Source organism: Leptonychotes weddellii, chromosome 2, assembly GCF_054177405.1.
Source record: "Leptonychotes weddellii isolate Sample4059 chromosome 2, ASM5417740v2, whole genome shotgun sequence".
NCBI lineage: Eukaryota > Metazoa > Chordata > Mammalia > Carnivora > Phocidae > Leptonychotes > Leptonychotes weddellii.
Genome location: NC_138370.1, coordinates 47,470,445 through 47,489,186, shown reverse-complemented (window position 1 = coordinate 47,489,186; position 18,742 = coordinate 47,470,445). Strand labels below are relative to the sequence as shown.

Below are 18,742 nucleotides of genomic sequence, written 5' to 3'. Positions count from 1 at the left end.
TTACTAGAAAGTTTTATTTTTTTTTTTGGCCATACAGTTTGCAAAGCTCTTTAATACACATTTGTTTATTTAATCATTATCATACCTCTGTAACTTAGGTGTGTTGACCACTTTTAAAAGATTATGATTTTTCAGAAAAAGAGCTAATATATATAGTTTGAAGAAAATTAAAGAAAAACAACAACAACAAAAACTCCTTGACATCTGAAAACAAATCTGTTCCTTAAGCAGAAAAAAGGAGGTTATTGAAGGCAAATGTATTGGAAGTCCACATGGAAACACTTTAGGAAAAGAATAACTTACTAGATTTTCCAAAGAATAGGTTAAAGTTGCATGGGTATGTTTTATCTATGTTCATAGTGATAAAATCCACAATTTTTTTGGAGCACCTGGGTGGCTCAGTCAGTTAAGCATCTGCCTTTGGCTCAGGTCATGATCCCAGGGTCCTGAGATCGAGTCCCGCATGGGGCTCCCTGCTCAGCAGGAAGTCTGCTTCTCCCTCTGCCTGCCAATCCCGGTGCTTGTGCTCTGCCTGTCTGATAAATAAATGAAATCTTAAAAAAAAAAAATCCACAATTTTTAAAAACCAATTTGCAGTTCTCACTTCCAGGATAATTCAATCAGACAACAAAATTCCTTGAGTGAGTCATGGAATTAAGACTAAGCACAACGAGATTACATTCCAGGAAGTGTTTTGGCATGACAGAAATTCTTTGTTCCCTTTGTAAGTAACACAGCTACTTACCTAGATATAGTTAATCAATTTCTTATGAAATGAAGAAAAATATAATAAAATATACATGAAAAACAGTAGAAAATTTTAGTATAAACATAGGAAGCATTTTGATTAATTTAAAATACAGATATTTCTGATATTAATGAATTTGAACTAGTTGTCCTTTAAGAAATTACTCTAAATCTAAAGCACTTCTATATTTTATTAAAATCTCTTCACTCAAAAACCTTACTAGAATTTTGTGTATTTATGGTGTCTGTGCTCTCTGTATGCCATGGTTGTTGGAACAATGGGAAGTTTCTGAGACATGGATCACTGATAATTTTTCATGCCATTACTACAGACATGAGGGAGAGAGACTCTTACACTTCAGTGAGCAGGTTGAAAGGCTTTTCTGGTTCCACAGAAATGTAAATCCAATCATATTTAAAATAAGAATTACATATTGCATATAGTTCTTAGTGCAAGTTTTTCATGAGTTGCCTTCTTTTGTCCATTTGATAAACAGTCACCTGTCTCTTGACCCCACCTCCAACATCCTGGCCCTGACCAAGAATACGCTATTTGTGGTGTTTTTATTCTTGAATGACTATAGCAAGTAAGATCGTTTTCATTTTTTCATCTCTTCTCATACATCCTCCTTTCTTTATAATCTACTGAGTTAGAAGTTACTTGTCCCTCAGCATCAGGTAAAATTTTATTATAAATAGCATAAGCTCTTCTAAGGCATTTGTTGTCATTTGTAATCAAAATATAGTAAGATGTTGATTGTTGTGTAGAAACTATTTTAAATGTGACATAGACATATATTCATCATTCACTTAATTTAAAAGCCATGACATTTCAGGGTGCCTGATATTATTTAACCCAAATAATTTTTTTTCCTTGAACTTATTTAGGATCACAAACTCTTTATTTTTCTCATCATACAGTATAATATAATTTCAGTTGTCTCTTTAAGCTCTGTACAATGTTACTAGTAATAAATTATAAAATTAACTTTATTTTATAAATCAGACTTTTACTACGTTATTGCGAGGAATAAATTTGTTGAAACCCCCCCCAAATTTTGTCTTCAATTGTTTTATTTGCTAACCTTTTTTTTTTTCTTTTGCTGCTTTCATTCTATTTTGTCCTTTTACCAGTGGCCTCTTTATTTTCTTTATATTTCTTTCCACTCTCTTTGATAGTTTTTATCTCAACGTCTCTGTATGCTTCAAATGGCATATGGAATATTTCATGATTGTGTTGCCTCATTTTTTCAGAAGTGGTAAAAATGTCTAACCCATGACACTCTGACAGTTTATGATTTTTACACAAAGGAAGATGCTAACAGACCAAGTCAGACACATTTGACAGTAATGTTCCATTTAGTTTGAGTCCATCAAAAAAAAAAAAAAATAGTTGTCACTTTCTGAGGAATGCACTGCCTGGGAATTAAATCAAGCACTTCCCCTTAGGAAGAAGCAAGAGGATGAAGGGGAGAGAGAAAATGCAGAAATCCTCTAATATATAGATTACAGATCCCTTTTGGACTTAAAATACTTATAAAATACATTTTATCATTTGTCCATAATGACTAAGAAAATCTTATAATTATATCTACGTAAGTAGAACACACACCAGTGATGAATGAAACTAAATAAGCTTTAAAGAAATTTGGGATGTTGAGGCAAAATATTTCTTAACATGATTTCTCCTGCATTGTCTGCAGACAATGAAGTTTTTTGCAATAATTTAGAGAATAACTACACAATTAGGAAATAAAGACTTTTTCACAAGCCCACATTGAAAGCTGAAAAATAACAGAACACTAGGTTTCTATACAAACATATCTAAAGTCAACTTTTAAATTTTTTCATAGTAAATTCTTATTAACAACATCAATTTGAGCACATAGATTTATGCTCTCTCTCCTTTAAAGATCTGTGCTCAGAATAAATACAAATACATCTTGTTACTTAACTCTTTACATGCTAAATAAAAAAAATACATAAGGTTTTTTTAATATAAAAATTACCCGTATCTCTAAATGTTAGACAGACAACTGTTCTTTTTAAAAATGAAGTTTCTATAATCAGAAAATGGAAACAATATTACTACCAGTAATAACTGGTTATTATTACTACATCATGATTACATTATCATTTATATATATATATTCATTTATATGTTGTATTCATTTATATGCTGTTCTTAGAAACGTCTTTCATATATGTGTCTTTATGTTCACGTTATCATTTTTTTTTAAAGATTTTATTTATTTATTTGACAGAGAGAGAGAGGGAACACAAGCAGGGGGAGTGGGAGAGGGAGAAGCAGGCCTCCCACAGAGCAGGGAGCCCGATGCGGGGCTCGATCCCAGGACCCTGGGATCATGACCCGAGCCGAAGGCAGACGCCCAACGGCTGAGCCACCCAGGTGCCCCACGTTATCATTTTTATGTAACCAAATTAGTTCTGGTTTATTCTATGACCTAATGTGTATAGGTTTAATTTGCTCCAACTATGCCTTTCTTCTTTAATATTGTGGTGGGAAGTTTAGGCTCTAAAAATTCATTTTTAATTGAGCTCCTCCATCTCACTATATACTGTACCCCACTCACACACATCACCACCACCACCAAGAAGCAAAAACTCCCAGGATTTTAATTTGGACTGTGGTTTAAGTAAATTATCAATTCATGCGGAGTTGACATCTTAAAAGACTTTGTCCAATCCAAGATCATGATGAATCACTCCAATTATTTAGCTCTTCATTAATTTCTCCCAAAAGTGTTTCTTACATATTTAGTACAGAGAGTGGCCTTATGCATATTTTTTTTAGATTTATTCTTACATATTTGATACTTCCATGTGATTTCAAAAGCTATTTAAATTTTTTTTAAGATTGTATTTACTTATTTGAGAGCGAGAGAGAGAGAGAGAGACCATGAACACAAGTGGGGAGAGAGGTAGAGGGAGAGGGAGAAGGAGTGGGAAAGAGATTCTGAAGTCTGCTGAGTGCAGAGCCCCACTTGGGTCTGGATCTCAGAACCCTGAGATCATTACCTGAGCCAGTTGGATGCCTAACTGACTGAGCCACCCAGGCACCCCTATTTTAAAATTTTTATTTCAAGCTTGTTGTTAGTAAATAAAGTTGAACATATATTGACATTTATCAGTCACAATCTTGAAAAATTAATTTATCAATTATTATAGGTTTTAAATTTTGTTGGATTTTTTTGTACACATTTAATGTCATTTAAAATAATACTAGTTTTCATTCTTCTTTTACAGTCTTTATATCTTTTCTTTCTTCTTCATGACTCATTTCACTTGATAGGCTCAATGGATAGTGTCAATTTAGATAGAGGTAGTGATGCTTGAGATTAGTGTTGTGTTTCCAATCTCAGGGGGAAAGTATTCACTATTTCACCAAAGATACATGTTTGCTGAATTTTTATTGTGAATACCCTTTGTCATGTTAAAAAAAAGTTCCCTTCTATTTTTAGGTTACTGAAAATTTCCATTATAAGTACATTGTTGAGTTTTATCAAATGATTTTTTTGCCTGTACTGAGATAATAATATGACTTATCTCTTTTATTCTGTTAATGTGAGTTATATTGATTGATTTTGAATATTAAACCAACATTGCATTTCTAGAATAAATCCCAATTGGTCATGATATAATGTCTTTTAAAATATTGATAGATTCACTGTGCTATTTTTGTTAAGGATTTTTTCCTTCTATACTCATGAGAGACATAGGTCCAATATATTCATTTCTTATTATGTGTTTGCCTGGTTTTGATATCAGGTTCATGCTAGTATCATATGAAGAATTTCTCTAATTTCTAAAATATTTGTGTAAAAATGATACCATTTCTCATTTTAATGTTTAGAAAAGTTCATCAGTGAATCCATGTGGGCCTGGAGTTTTCAAAATTTTTTAAACATAATGCCCACAAGGTCAATCCTTGTGGAAAAATTTCCTCCTTTCTCATGGCTAAATCTATTGTATATGCTAAGTGAAGGAAGTCAGAGAAGGACAAATATGGTTTGATATCACTCACATATGGAATCTAAAAACACCAAATTAATAGAAACAGAGAGCTGAATGGTAATTGCTAAGGCCTGGGCAGGGGAGGGGGGAGTTAAGGAAGTGGGAAGATGTTGATCAAAAGGTATGAACTTCCAGTTATATGATTAATAACTTCTGAGGATCTAATGTACAGCATGGTGATTATAGTTAATGATACTGTATTATATATTTGAAAGTTGCTAAGAGAGTAGATCGTAAACATTCTCACTACAAAAAAGAAAAGGTGATAAAGGCGTCACCTAATGAGATGGTGATAGTAATTTCTCATTATGTAAGTATATAAAATCAACATATTGTACACATAAACTTACACAATGCTATATGTTAATTATATCTCAATAAATTTGGGAAAAAACACTTAAAAAGATGAAAGGTACCTTTCATTTGTCCAGTAAATAGTTAATGTAAATTTAGGGAGAGAAAAATTTTTAAACAGATGCAGGACTACTTTGGTAATAAGTGTCTTCTTGTTAATTTTGGTAAGTTTCTTTAAAGAATTAATCTATTTCATTTAAATTTTGCTATTTGGTTTCTATATGTCTCATTTGTTGTATAATCTTTAATTCATTCTTTTCTGCTTTTTTGTAACATAGACTTTTTACATTTTTTCCTTATTATTTTATTTTTGTTTTATTATTTTTTATCTTATTAGATTTTGTGTTATACATTCTTGGGTAATTTTTTGTTGTTGTTACCCTAGAGATTTCAGTATGGATTACTAACTTACTATACTTCACTTTGATTAGGACTTTTATCACTTCCAGAATAATGCAAAAACAATAATTTACTACCTTTCCAGCTATGTCTTTTATTGCTCCATCTTACAAAAACCACACTCCAATCATTCCAAACCAGAGTTGGAATTCCTTATTACTACCTCTCTGTATCATGCCTGGGGCACTTCTTTCTGCCTGTCTAACTGCTTCCTTCTCTGTCTGCTGAAAGAGCTCATATCATTGAGATACATCCTCTATCCTTCTCATAGTACAAAGTGCATTAATTCATTTCTCCATTTATTCATTTCACAGGTATTTTGGGAGACAAATCATGTGATAAGTACTACGCTAATGTTTCCTGAGCACAAGATAGCAAGACACAATCCTATCCCTCAATGATCTTATAGATTATTATGTTTGTATTTTAAATCACAATGATGTTTTTACTTCCTTCTCTTACACATGATGTCAAAGGTAATAACTGTGATAGTCATCATTTAATTTTTAGCCCCTATGTCAGAATAGATGCTTAATATGCAGTTTTGAGGGCACCTGGGTGGCTCAGTTGGTTAAGCGACTGCCTTCGGCTCAAGTCATGATCCTGGAGTCCCGGGATCGAGTCCCGCATCGGGCTCCCTGCTCAGCGGGGAGTCTGCTTCTCCCTCATCCTCCCCCATCTCATGCTCTCTCTCTCTGTCTCATTCTCTCTCTCAAATAAATAAATAAAATCTTAAAAAAAAATATGCAGTTTTGAATAAATAAATGAACATCTTTATTTCCATTGGGTAATAAGCCCAAGTCTTTATCACTTTATTATTTATACACCAGTTAAAATATTTATTAAGTATCTGCTATGTGGCAGACACTCTCCTAGGTTCTGGGGACACTATAGGGAACAGCAAAAAGTCTCTGCTTTCATAGAGCTTATATCCCAATGAGGAGATATTCAATTAATAGATTTTAGAATTAATAGTCAATTAATAAAGTTAGAATAGTAATGTATGGTAGAAAAGAAGTGCATGGTCAAAATAAAATAGACTTGGGAAATAGGGCAAGGAGTGCTGGGTATGCTCATTTAAGATGGGTTGGTTGATTATGAAGAATGTCTCCAAGAAAATTATATTTGAGCAAAGACCTGACTATATGGATTCTTGAGTGTTCTAACTGCTTATCCTCAAGCCCCTCAGGAAAAGTGTTAAAACACTTTCCTTCTGCTATTCTTATACTCCAATTACTTCTAGGAAAATTTTAAGTACCTTAAACTGTCACTAGATTTTTTTTTCCTCAGACAAAAACCTATTTTATCTCTTAGTATTGTATTTTGTGAGATCTAAATCTATTTATATAAGTTTATTAATTATTTTCAAAAAGCATGTTCCAAAAGTTTCATCTGGGGGCGCCTGGGTGGCTGTCGTTAGGCGTCTGCCTTCAGCTCAGGTCATGATCTCAGGGTCCTGGAACCGAGCCCCCGCATGCAGCTCCCTGCTCAGCGGGGAGCCTGCTTCTCCCTCTCCCACTCCCCCTGCTTGTGTTCCCTCTTTCGCTGTGTGTCTCTCTGTCAAATAAATAAATAAAATCTTTTAAAAAAAAAATCTCATCTGTACAAATTCATTTATTTCAATTCTTATGTAGTCTCCCCAGCTCCAGACCTCTTAAACAATGTAAATCTTCCTCTATCCAAGTTTGCACTGTAAACTCCCTCTTCCTGGTTGGAGTTTCCAAGCCATATACAGTTCCTCAGTTTGCCACAGTTGTGCAATTCTTATAGGGTTAATTGTCCAATTCATTCACTTCCACAAATACCATGCTTCTTTTTCACAATAATTGTTTTATAGTTTTGCCCTCAGTCTGTTTGGGCTGCTATAGTAAAATACCATAGACTCGGTGGCTTATAAACAACAGAAATATATTTCTCACATTTCTGGAGGCTGGGAAGTCCAAAATTAAGGCACCAGTAAATTTCGTGACTGGAGAGTTCATAGTTCATAGAGGACTGTCTTTTTCCTGTGTCCTCACAAGGTGAAAGGCAAGGAAGCTCTCTGGGCCTTTTATCAGGACACTAATCCCATCTATGAGTCTTAATCTCACAGACTGATCCCCTCTTCCCAAAGGTCTCACCTCTAAATGCCCTCACATCTGGAGTTAGGATTTCAACATAAGAATTTTGTGGGAACACAAACATTCAATTCGTAGGAGACCATATCTTACTAGTCAGAGTATATTTCTAGCTTTTTCAGGCCTGGGGTCATACTATACACATTTTCCCTTTCCACATCCAGCGATGCATATAGTGGATACTCAATAAACATTAAAAAAATAATAATAATGATACCAGTCTATATGTATGCCAGGCTAAATGAAATGTTATTTCATCTGGAGGATAAATACTAGGTGCACTATGAGAGTAACCTAATTTCCATTTAAATTCTACCATATGCCTTGAATACACGGGATCAGAGACATATTTATAAGATGGAATTTTTCTACTTAATAGCTATCCATGTATTAATATAGTATTAATTTTTATATCTGATTCTTTAAAATATCTCACACCTTTCATACTATTTCATAGATTTTATTTATTTATTTATTTATTTATTTATTTATTTATTTATTTATTTCAGGCTGGGAGGAGCAGAAGGGGAGGGAGAGGAACAGAGTCTGTGCTGAGTGCAGGGCCATATACAGGGCTTGATTTCAAGACCCTGGAGATCATGACCAAGCCAAAACCCAGGGGGACTTAACCCACTGAGCCACCCAACTTCCCCTTTTCATACTATTTTAAACGTAGCAGACAGTACACTATTTCTTACATTTCAAGTAAAAGACTGATTTGAATTTACAATTGATAACAGTAAGGTAGGTATATTAGAATCTTTAATATGTTAAATAGGTAAATCTGTAGACTAATAATCACTCAAAACACCTTTGAATAATAAATCAATTTTCAACATACACCTATTTTTGTTGCTTTGTTTGGAGTTTTTGCTGTTTTGTTTTGTTGCTTTACAGAAGAAATCTTAAACCACATGAGATGTGACAGTCCCTGAGGCTTTACATATGAAAACTTAAGATGAGTTAGTAGCATTTGCAGTAAAAACTGCAGGCTCTGTGCATAAGAACATAAAAATTTAAAACCTATTCTCACAACTGCAATGAAGAAATTTCTAGTATGCCATCACTGGTGACTCAAGTTTTGTTTTATAACTCTAGAGTATCACTTACTCATTTGAAAAGCCTTGTCTCAGGAGATTTATCAGTCTGTAGGCTAAATTGCTGTACAGAGAAAATGAATTTCCCTTTGATTGGCAGGTGTTTTAATGAATGTGTAGCTTTAAAATTTATATTTGTAGTCTTAAAGTGGCTGAATCTAAAAGCTGAGCACTAAAAAATATCTCTACAAAAATTATTGAAAAGAAGCCTTGGCTACATGTATACATTTCACTTAGGGCATATAAATTAAAAAATAAAAATTTACTAAAGAAAATAAAAACTACTATGCACTATGATTTTCTTATTAAATAGGATCTATCCAGTACACGCTAGAGAATATATAAGATCAAAAGACCTTATCTAGTATTTGGCCACTCAGTGGAGAGAGATTTAGATCTTTTAAAAGTTTAGATATTTAAAAAAAAAAATCAGCTAATTGCTGATTGTGGAAATCCTTATTGGAAATGTCAGTCTCTCTTTTGCTTACTTACACGTAACATGGGTAGAACAATGTTTATTTCGTAGTGTTGAGTTAGAAAATGTTCATAAAGGGGCGCCTGGGTGGCTCAGTCGTTAAGCGTCTGCCTTCAGTTCAGGTCATGGTCCCAGGATCCTGGGATCAAATCCTGCGTCGGGCTCCCTGCTCAGCAGGAAGCCTGCTTCTCCCTCTCCCACTCCCCCTGCTTGTGTTCCTGCTCTCGCTCTCTCTCTGTCAAATAAATAAATAAAATCTTTAAAAAAAAAAGAAAATGTTCTTAAAATGATTTAATGTACTACTTTGCCCCTAGTGGATGCTCAATAATTAGGTGTTAGACAAATGAAATTTCTCACTGACCTATTTATTTCCCTTTTAGGTTAAAAAAGCAACTGGCATTTTATCCTAAGAAATAACAGAAAAACAGGCGAGATCCTGTATTTTCTTTTTTGATGGCCAAAGTGAAACACTTAAACATTTTTGGTTCTCTCCCTTAAAATTGGAGAGATTTTCAGTCTGCTTCTTGAGCAGATAATTCCTTTCTACAACTGTTTGATCTTGGCTGTCACCACTACTGAGGTTAATGTTATTAGGGCAGAAGCTAGAAGCTAATAAAAAAAAAGCTTTCACTTTTATTTGAGGGATTACTGATATAGAAGCCAAATTTCCTAACAAACAAGATATTTCAGTGATTAAACACAAATAATATATTGCAAAATCAAAGATTAATATGGTGAAAATATTAAAAAAAACATTAAAATTTGAAAAATAATTTGGTAAACTTTCTTATTCTATTCATAAAAAACTACCTTTATTTAAAAGGCACTAGAAGTATTCTTTCTTAACATGTTAAGTTATCACTACATATACACGCACACACATTCATGTGCAGTGTTTAACAGGAATCACATTAAAGTCATTACCTGAGTAAGTGCCTGTTGACACCAATGTTATTTATTCTTGACTATAGAATTAAACAAGAAATCTGAAAGTGGTACACATGAAGAAAGGAGGAAGAGGGGAGACTAAATATTATGATTTAGGATGCCTGGATAGCTCAGTTGGTTAAGTGTCAAGACTCTTGATATCTGCTCAGGCCATGATTTTAGGGTCCTAGAATGGAGACCCACATAGGGCTCCACGCTCAGTGGGGAGTCTGTTTAAGGTTTCTCTCTCTCTCTCCCTCTGCCTCTCCCCTCGCTCCTGCTCTCTCTCTCTCTTTCTTTCTCTAAAATAAATAAACAAATCTTTAAGAAAAATAATTATTATTATTTGAAATGAAATGATGTGTACTTTGAAACACCCAAGATAAATATATATGCATATAAAAAATATATATGTATTTTTAGAAAAAAGTTGAGTAAGGTAACTGGTTAACAATTAAGTATAAAAATCAATAGCTTTAGTGTATACCATGTAGAAAATATAATAGAAGAAAGGATGGTACTTATAGTACAGTGAAGAAAAACACCTACCTAGAAAAACTTAAGAAAAAAAGGCTTGAACTAAAAAAAAAGAAAAAAGAAAAAAAAATGTGTGACATTCCACTGAAATCCAGGGGGAAAAAACTATGAAAAATTGTTAAGATATATAAAAATATTACTTCCCTAAGGATGAAGTGATCAATTCAATTAATCTCAAAACAAAATCCAAACTGACCATTTTATTAAATAGTAAAATGAGTCTAAAGTTCACATAGAAAAATAAATATGTGATATTCTTCTGAAAAAGAATATGGTGAGTGAGAAATGGCTCTGCCAAACATTAAAATGTGTTGCCACTAGTGTTCCAGTGTAAAAATTGACAGAAAAGAGGAACATATGGAAGTCCCCAAATATGCCAGTAAAATGTGTGAAATTTTGTATGTGGACAAGAAAGGAAAAGACTATTCATTAAATGTAATTCCTATGGCTACCTATTTGTGAAAAAATAAATGTGATACTTTCTTCATTTCTCACAAGCCAGATGGTTCAAAATTTTGATGGACAAAACAAAAATAAAATGTTAGTAAAACTCTGAATTCATGAATGAATTAAAAAAATAATATTGCGGGGCACCCAGGTGGCTCAGTCTGTTAAGTGTCTGCCTTCCAATCAGGTCATAATCCTGCAGTCCCAGGATCAAGCCCTTCATTGGGCTCCCCACTCAGTGGGGAGTCTGCTTCTCCCTCTGACCCTCTTCCCTCTCATGCTCTCTCTCTCAAATAAATAAATAAAATATTTTAAGAAATAAATAAAAAATAAAGATAAATACAAATAAAAATAAAAAATAATACTGAGAAAAGATTTATTTATAAATATAATATGTGAATAAACTATGAAAGAAAAAAAAACATCCGGTTGGAAAAAAATCTTAAATTAGATTTATTTTGATCCACTCTGACAATTTCTGTTTTTTAATTGGTGCATTTAGACCACTGACATTTAAAGTGATTATTTAGACAGTTTGATTAATATCTACCATATTCATTACTGTTTTCTATTTGCTGTTTTTATTCCTTGTTCCATTTTTGTCTTCCACTTTTTTTTTGTCTTTTGTGTTTTTTAATTAAGCATTTTACAGGATTCCATTTTTCTCTCTTAGCATATCAATTCGTAGGATATATATATATATATACACACATGTAATGTAATCTATTGTTGGTACTCTAGTTTGAACAAACTGCTATGTTATATCGATTAAGAAAAGTAAAAAGCTTTTATTTTTTATTTTATCTTCTCTTATTCTTCCACAATGTTTTTCCTTTCTTTATGTAGATCTAAATTTCTCATCTGTATCATTTTCCTCCTCTCTAAAGAACTTTTTAAAAACATTTCTTACAATATAAATCTACTGGCAACAAATTCTTCAACTTTTGTATGTCTGAGAAACTCTTATTTCTCCTTTACTTTTGAAGGACAATCCCACAGCATACAGAATTCTAGGTTGGTGTTTTTTATCTTCTTTCAATTCTAAATATTTCATTTGACTCTCTTGCTTACGTGGTTTCAGAAGTGAAGTTAGATGTAATTCTTTTTTTGTTGTTGTTCCTGTACAGATAGGATGTTTTTTTCCACTGGCTTCTTTCAAGATTTTGTCTTTAGCTTTGATTTTCTGTAATTTGAAAATGATATGCCTAGGTGTAGTTTGTAATTTTGTTTTGTTTCGTTTTGGCATTTGTCCTGTCCTAGTGTTTTCTAAGCTTCTTGGATCTGTGGTATGCTGTCCGGCATTAATTTGGGGAAATTCTCAGTCGTTGTTTCAAATATTTCTTCTATTCCTTTCCCTTTTTCTTCCCCTTCTGTTATTTCCATTATGTGTATGTTATAGTTGTTCCACAATCCTTGGATATTCTGTTCCACTTTTTTCAGTCTTTCTTCTGTTTGCCTTTTTGTTTTGAAGGCTGATATTAATATATCCTCAAGCTCAGAGATTCTTTCCTCAACTGTGCCCAGTCTACTAATAAACCCATCAAAAGCATTCTTCATTTTTTTATGTTTTTTATCATTAGCATTTCTTTTTTATTCCTTTATTGAATTTCCATCTCTCTGCTTACATTTTCCATCTGTTTTTGCACACTATTTACTTCACCAATTAGAGTCCTTAGCATATGAATCATAGTTGCTTTAAATTCCCTGTCTGATAATTCCAACATCTCTGCCATGGCTGGTTCTGATGTTCATTCTCTCTTCAGATTGTGTTTTTTGCCTTTTGGTATGCCTTGTAATTTTTTTTTTCCTGATAGCCAGACACAATATACTGGGTAAAGGGATTATTATAAATAGAGCTTTTATAACGTGATGATGAGGTGTGGCGGGGAGAGGAAGTGTTCAATAGTCTTCTGATTCGGTCTCAGTCTTTTAGTGATCCTCTGCCTCTGGACTGTGAATGACAGGATTTTTCTCTCCTCTTTGGTTGGACAGGATAGTTAGAGTAGGCTGGAGTTGGGTATTTCTCTTCCCTCAGGTTAGTTAGGCTCTGGTAATATCCCAGCCCTGGAGTTTTTAACTCTCAGTCTTTACTGAGCCTCCAGCAATTTGTCAATTACTGTTAAGTTTTCCTGTTCAAGCACTGGTTCCCAAAAGGTTTGCACTCCTGAGTGCCTGCCCTGGTAAGCCTCAACTCCCTATATTCACCTGTTTGGCTCTCTTTTGGGGACATCAGTTTGCCCTATGTCGTTTCTTCCCTTATGGGCCAAGAAGAGTTGTTGATTTTTTTAGTCTGTTCAGCTTTGTACTTGTTGTTAGGATGGAGTGGTAACTTCCAAACTCCTTGCATGCAGAACCGGAAAACAGAAGTCTTAAATTAGATTTAAATAAAGTAAATTTGGAAATATTTAGAATATATATATATATTCAACAAAGCTTTAATAAACACAATATAAAAACTGTTTTAAGGGACACCTGGGTGGCTCAGTCAGTTAAGCTTCTGTCTTTGGCTCAAGTCATGATCCCAGGGTGCTGGGATTGAGTCCCGCATCAGGTTCCTTGCTCAGCAGGGAGCCTGCTTCTCCTTCTGCCTGCCACTCTCTTGCTTGTGCTCTCTCCCTGTCTTTCTCTGACAAATAAATAAATTAATAAAAAATAAATAAAATAAAAAATTGTTTTAAAAATACAAAAAATAACTTTAATAAGCATAATATAAAATTTGTTTTAAAAAAAAAACAAATAAAAGGGGCACCTGGGTGGCTCAGTCAGTTAAGCGTCTGCATTCGGCTCAGGTCATGATCCCAGGATCCTGGGATCAAGCCCCATGTCAGGCTCCCTGCTTAAGGAGAGTCTGCTTCTCCCTCTCCCTCTGCCCCTACTCATGCTCTCTTCTCTCTCTCTTTCTCACTCTTTCTCTCAAAAGAATAAATAAAATCTTTAAAAATAAAAAAACACATTTTTTAAAAACTCTGAACAATCCTTTCACAATGTAAGAAATACAAATGATAAACGTATATGAAGTTATTAATTTTATAAGTAATCAAGAGAAAGCAAACTAAAATATGAATAATACATATTTCACCGGTAAATGTCAAAATATTATCTAATGCTTCTGAAGATGTGTGAAAACTATCATAAGTTACTCTACAGATATTCAAGATTCTATTTATAGGAATTATCCTTCCCCTTCCAAAAATACATAATTAAGAATATATAAACAAAGATGTTTATTTCAACATTATTTTTAAAAGGGAGAATTAGAAGTAATGTGAAAGTATCTCTTTAGGGGAATGGTGTAAATTGGGATACAATGAAATAATATCAACCATTAGAAGTAAATGAAAATATGGCTTTTTTATACAACTAAGTTGGATAAAGTCAAATTATAAGGCAATGCATATATTACACGCTGCATATAAATGTTACAAAACATACGCTTAAAGTCTTCACAGTGGTTCTCTCTGGAAGATGATTATACTTTCTACTTCGGTGTTGTTGGCTTTTTATCATGAACATGTTTATTTTTCTATAAAATAATACGTTTTAATAAAAGGTCTTCCATGGAGCATAGTAACAGGTGACTAAGGAAGTACACGCATTTAACTCTTATTATCTGTTCTAAAATATTCAATGGTTTTTGTAGGGATGATAATCCCATTTTGTTTTCTCCTACTAGGGAAAGGTGAGCATGGGAAACCTTACCCCCTCACTGAAGAGGACCATGATGACTCAGCTTACAGGGAAAACGGTTTCAACATTTTTGTCAGCAACAATATTGCTCTAGAGCGGTCCTTGCCAGATATTCGCCATGCTAAGTGAGTATCAGCAAGCCCCATATGCAGTGTGGTTTTCTTTTGTTTGTCTGGTTTTTTAAATTATGTTTAATGTGTATCACAGTGAGATACATAATTATAAATTTTGCCATAATAATTTTTTAAAAATAAGTTTATATTTCATAATCTTAAATACTTAAATTTAAATTGAGGTAATGTTTAAAGTTAGAAAAGAATAAGTACCAACTTTCTAAAACTTAATTCACATTTTCATTGAGTTGCCTGTATTATCTCTATTTAAAATAAAGTGTTTTAAGATATTACCCATATTTTTACCTTTGGTCATGTCGATGATAAAGGAAACATTTTTTTCTGGTGATTAGCATTCTCAGAACTGTCCACATATATCTGACTTCATTTTCACTCCAGCCATATTCAGTGCCATTGATGCTACATCTTGCATAAAGAATGCCTACAATAAAGGCATCCATAATCCAAAGGTTATGGTTGGTTGCTCAATTTCCTGTCACTTTATGAATTGTTTGTAGCTTATCAATTAACAGTGAATTAAGTTTTTACTGCACCATAGCTAAATATTATAGTGCAAAAGGAAGCAAGAAAGATATCATATATAGTTTCCTGAAATTCCACCCCTATCTACTCCTAACATTGCTTACTGTACTTCTTTTCTAGTCTGTTATGATTTTCTTGTTAGCATATAGAAGGCCAAAAGCATGCCAAAAACATACAATGTGATCAGAATTTGGAGTTTGTGGAATTACCATACATATTTGATAAATCTATCCAACTATACTAATATGTTTACCCCTGCCTTCACCTCAGTCTCCATTTGGAACCACTGGTGTGAGAGAAAGAAAATCAGAGAAAATAAAACAAGGGCAGGGCGCCTGGGTGCCTCAGTTGGTTGAAGTTCCAACTCTAGATTTCAATTCAGGTCATGATCTTGGGTCTTGGGAGTGAGCCCCTGTGTTGGGCTCTATACTCAACAGGGAGTCTACTTGAGATTCTCTCTCTCTCCCTCTCCCTCTGCTTCTCCCCTCGTGCTCTCTCTCTCTAATGAATAAATAAATCTTTAAAAAAATAAGGGCAATAATGAAAATAGAGGTAGGAATCTAAATCAAATCAGTAATGTACAATAAAACTTAATTTTTTACAAAAATAATTAACCCTTTCCAAAAAAATCAGTAAAATACAGTTTGGGGATAATTTTTTAGTTGCCATATTGTGTCTATAAATTTATTTTAAAATGTAAAAGAATTACTGGTTTCTTTCTCAGGTTTTATGTGAATTTGCATTTCCCAATATAGTTAAGCAGAGGATTAATGTGAAGAACAAATCAATTTTCCCCTAAACTGAATGCTTTATATATTGGTCTAGGCCTTCTAGCTACCAGATTATTCCCAGGTTACCTGAAATTATCTACAGTAATTTCCACTGACCGAGAACATTTCTAGTTATGATAAATTTTAATACCTAATTGCACAACATCAAAGATGCATTAAATTGCATTGTTGGCATAATAAGTGTGCTCAGAGAATAATTTCCATCCACCTCCTCCCCCACCCCCACACTTCCAATCTTTTAATGTGTATTCAAGTGGAAAGAATTGCAGATGGAAACAGTGCAGAAAATCACTGAAGTCAAAAGAAGGCTGATATTCCCATTCTTCTCAGTGTATTTTTAGCATAACTACCACCTTTTAAGATAAGATATTCTTAAGCAATAATGGAAAAGAAAATGGAAAAACGGAGAGAAAAATATTTTGAAATTTTTATTAGAGTTATTGAGTTTACAGTATCAAAGGGCATTATTCTAAATGTTAGGGGAGATAAATGTGGCTAAAATATGGTCACAGACCATATTTTACTTATTTACTGAGGCTGGATATCAAGTGGGACTCTCACCTAGTAAAATGACACCAACATAGAAAAAAAAAACAAAAACCTTTTTTTTTAAGATTTTATTTATTTATTTGAGAAAAAGCACAAGCTGGGGGAGGAGCAGGGGGAGAGGCAGAGGGAGAAGCAGACTCCCAGCTGAGCAGGGAGCCCAACAGGGGCTCGATCCCAGGACCCCAGGATCGTGACCTGAGCCACAGGCAGATGCTCAACAGACCAAGCCACCAGGCACCCTCAGGAAAAAAAAAAAAAAAAAAACCCTTATTAGAGGGTTGGAGGTGGAGGACTGCAAAGGGTTAATTTCAGGACTACTGGGAGTGATAGTTTACCCGGGTTAGTCTAGTAGGTGACTCTCAGAGATGCAAGAAGAGAGATCCAATGCAGCCTTATTATGTCAAGGTCCTACGTGTAGGAAATTGAGAGCCTAAACTAAACAAAAAAATCTTACAGGGATCACACTGTTTCAAGTCCTATGCATTTGACCTCATCCGTGCTTCTCAAAATGCAGGCACAGATAACCACAAGAGCATGTAGCTCTGTGTAAGTGGTTCCTGAAATTATGAAGGCAAATTGACACCAGCTCCATCCAGTATTAGCCATTTCACTGGGCTGCAGGTAATTGACCACAGCTTGTTTATATTGACAGAATCTGCAGAAGAGAATGGAAAATTTGTGTGATTTTTACAGTCAAACATAACAGTTCTAAGAAACTTTGCATCTGCAGTCAGCCAATTCAAATTACAGGCTCAAAGTGCCAGAAGAGAAGAATTGATTTTTCCTTGCTCTGGGGTTTTATAATGGAAAATATTGGGGAATCATATCTTGCAATTTTGCTTAGCTTGGTCTTTATTCCAAAACACAGAATTGTAGTTCTTACTCCACTGTTCTACACTGTAGATCACTCTCCCTGTATACACAAGTGCTCTCTCTACTCCTTCGTATTCTTACACTTAGCAAATTAAAAAAATAAAATAAATCATGATTCTAGGTGTTTGACATGCTTAGTGTACATACATTCTTATTCACTGTGAAGAATTTTCTGAATGTGAGTTATTCCAGAAATCCCAATCCAGAACACATTCTTCCTTTACCTGTCCTGCTCCTTTCTTATCCAATAGCATAAAAATGAACTGTTTTCCTTTGGCTGTATTATTTCATTAAGTCAGTAATAGATTCTCATTAAGTGGGGAGCCATAGATTAAGGAAAGTCAGTTGGCATGTGTCCAATAATTTAATCATTCTTATTCATGTCCTAATAATAAATTCCAAGGTTCTCATTTATGTTTTTATTTATTTTTTATTTTTTATTTTTTATTTTTTTAAAGATTTATTTATTTGAGAGAGAGAGAATGAGAGAGAACACATGAGAGGGGGAAGGGTCAGAGGGAGAAGCAGACTCCCTGCCGAGCAGGGAGCCCGATGTGGGACTCGATCCAGGGACTCCAGGATCATGACCTGAGCCGAAGGCAGTCGCTTAACCAACTGAGCCACCCAAATGAGCCCTCTCATTTATGTTTTTAAATTTCTTACATTTGTCCAAGTCATTTTAGCATCTCCCTATCTTGTAAATTACATTTTAGTGGGTTTTTTTGTTGTTTTGTTTTGTTTCCCATCTATGCTTTGGTATTGTCAAATTTTCTACTCCTTCTTCCAGATCCATACATATCCCTACCCTTTTCGTTTACTTTTGTACTTTTTGAAGACCTATCTGTGCATTTTAAATACTCCCTTCTTGACTTACTGCCTAATTATGTCTATATTCATAGACCTGGGCCTTAAACTGAGTTATGTCCTTAAAACATATTATTTTTATATTTTGTCTAATGCAATGCTGATAAGAATTTTGCTATGTGAGTTTCTGGGTGACAAATGTTCAGTCAGTGGATACCTTATTGGCCTGGCTTCATTTTACTACATT

General features: G+C 33.9%; 1 protein-coding gene across 2 annotated transcripts in view; it reads left to right on the top strand.

Annotated features, from left to right (window-relative positions):
* The window catches only part of GALNTL6 (polypeptide N-acetylgalactosaminyltransferase like 6), a 956,008-nt gene that overhangs the window by 330,507 nt on the left and 606,759 nt on the right, over positions 1-18,742 (top strand). For both annotated transcript variants that reach the window (XM_081810998.1, XM_081810995.1), the window contains one exon: positions 14,809-14,947. In XM_081810998.1, coding sequence (XP_081667124.1) covers positions 14,809-14,947 — 139 coding nt within the window. The remainder of the gene's footprint in view (positions 1-14,808; positions 14,948-18,742) is intronic.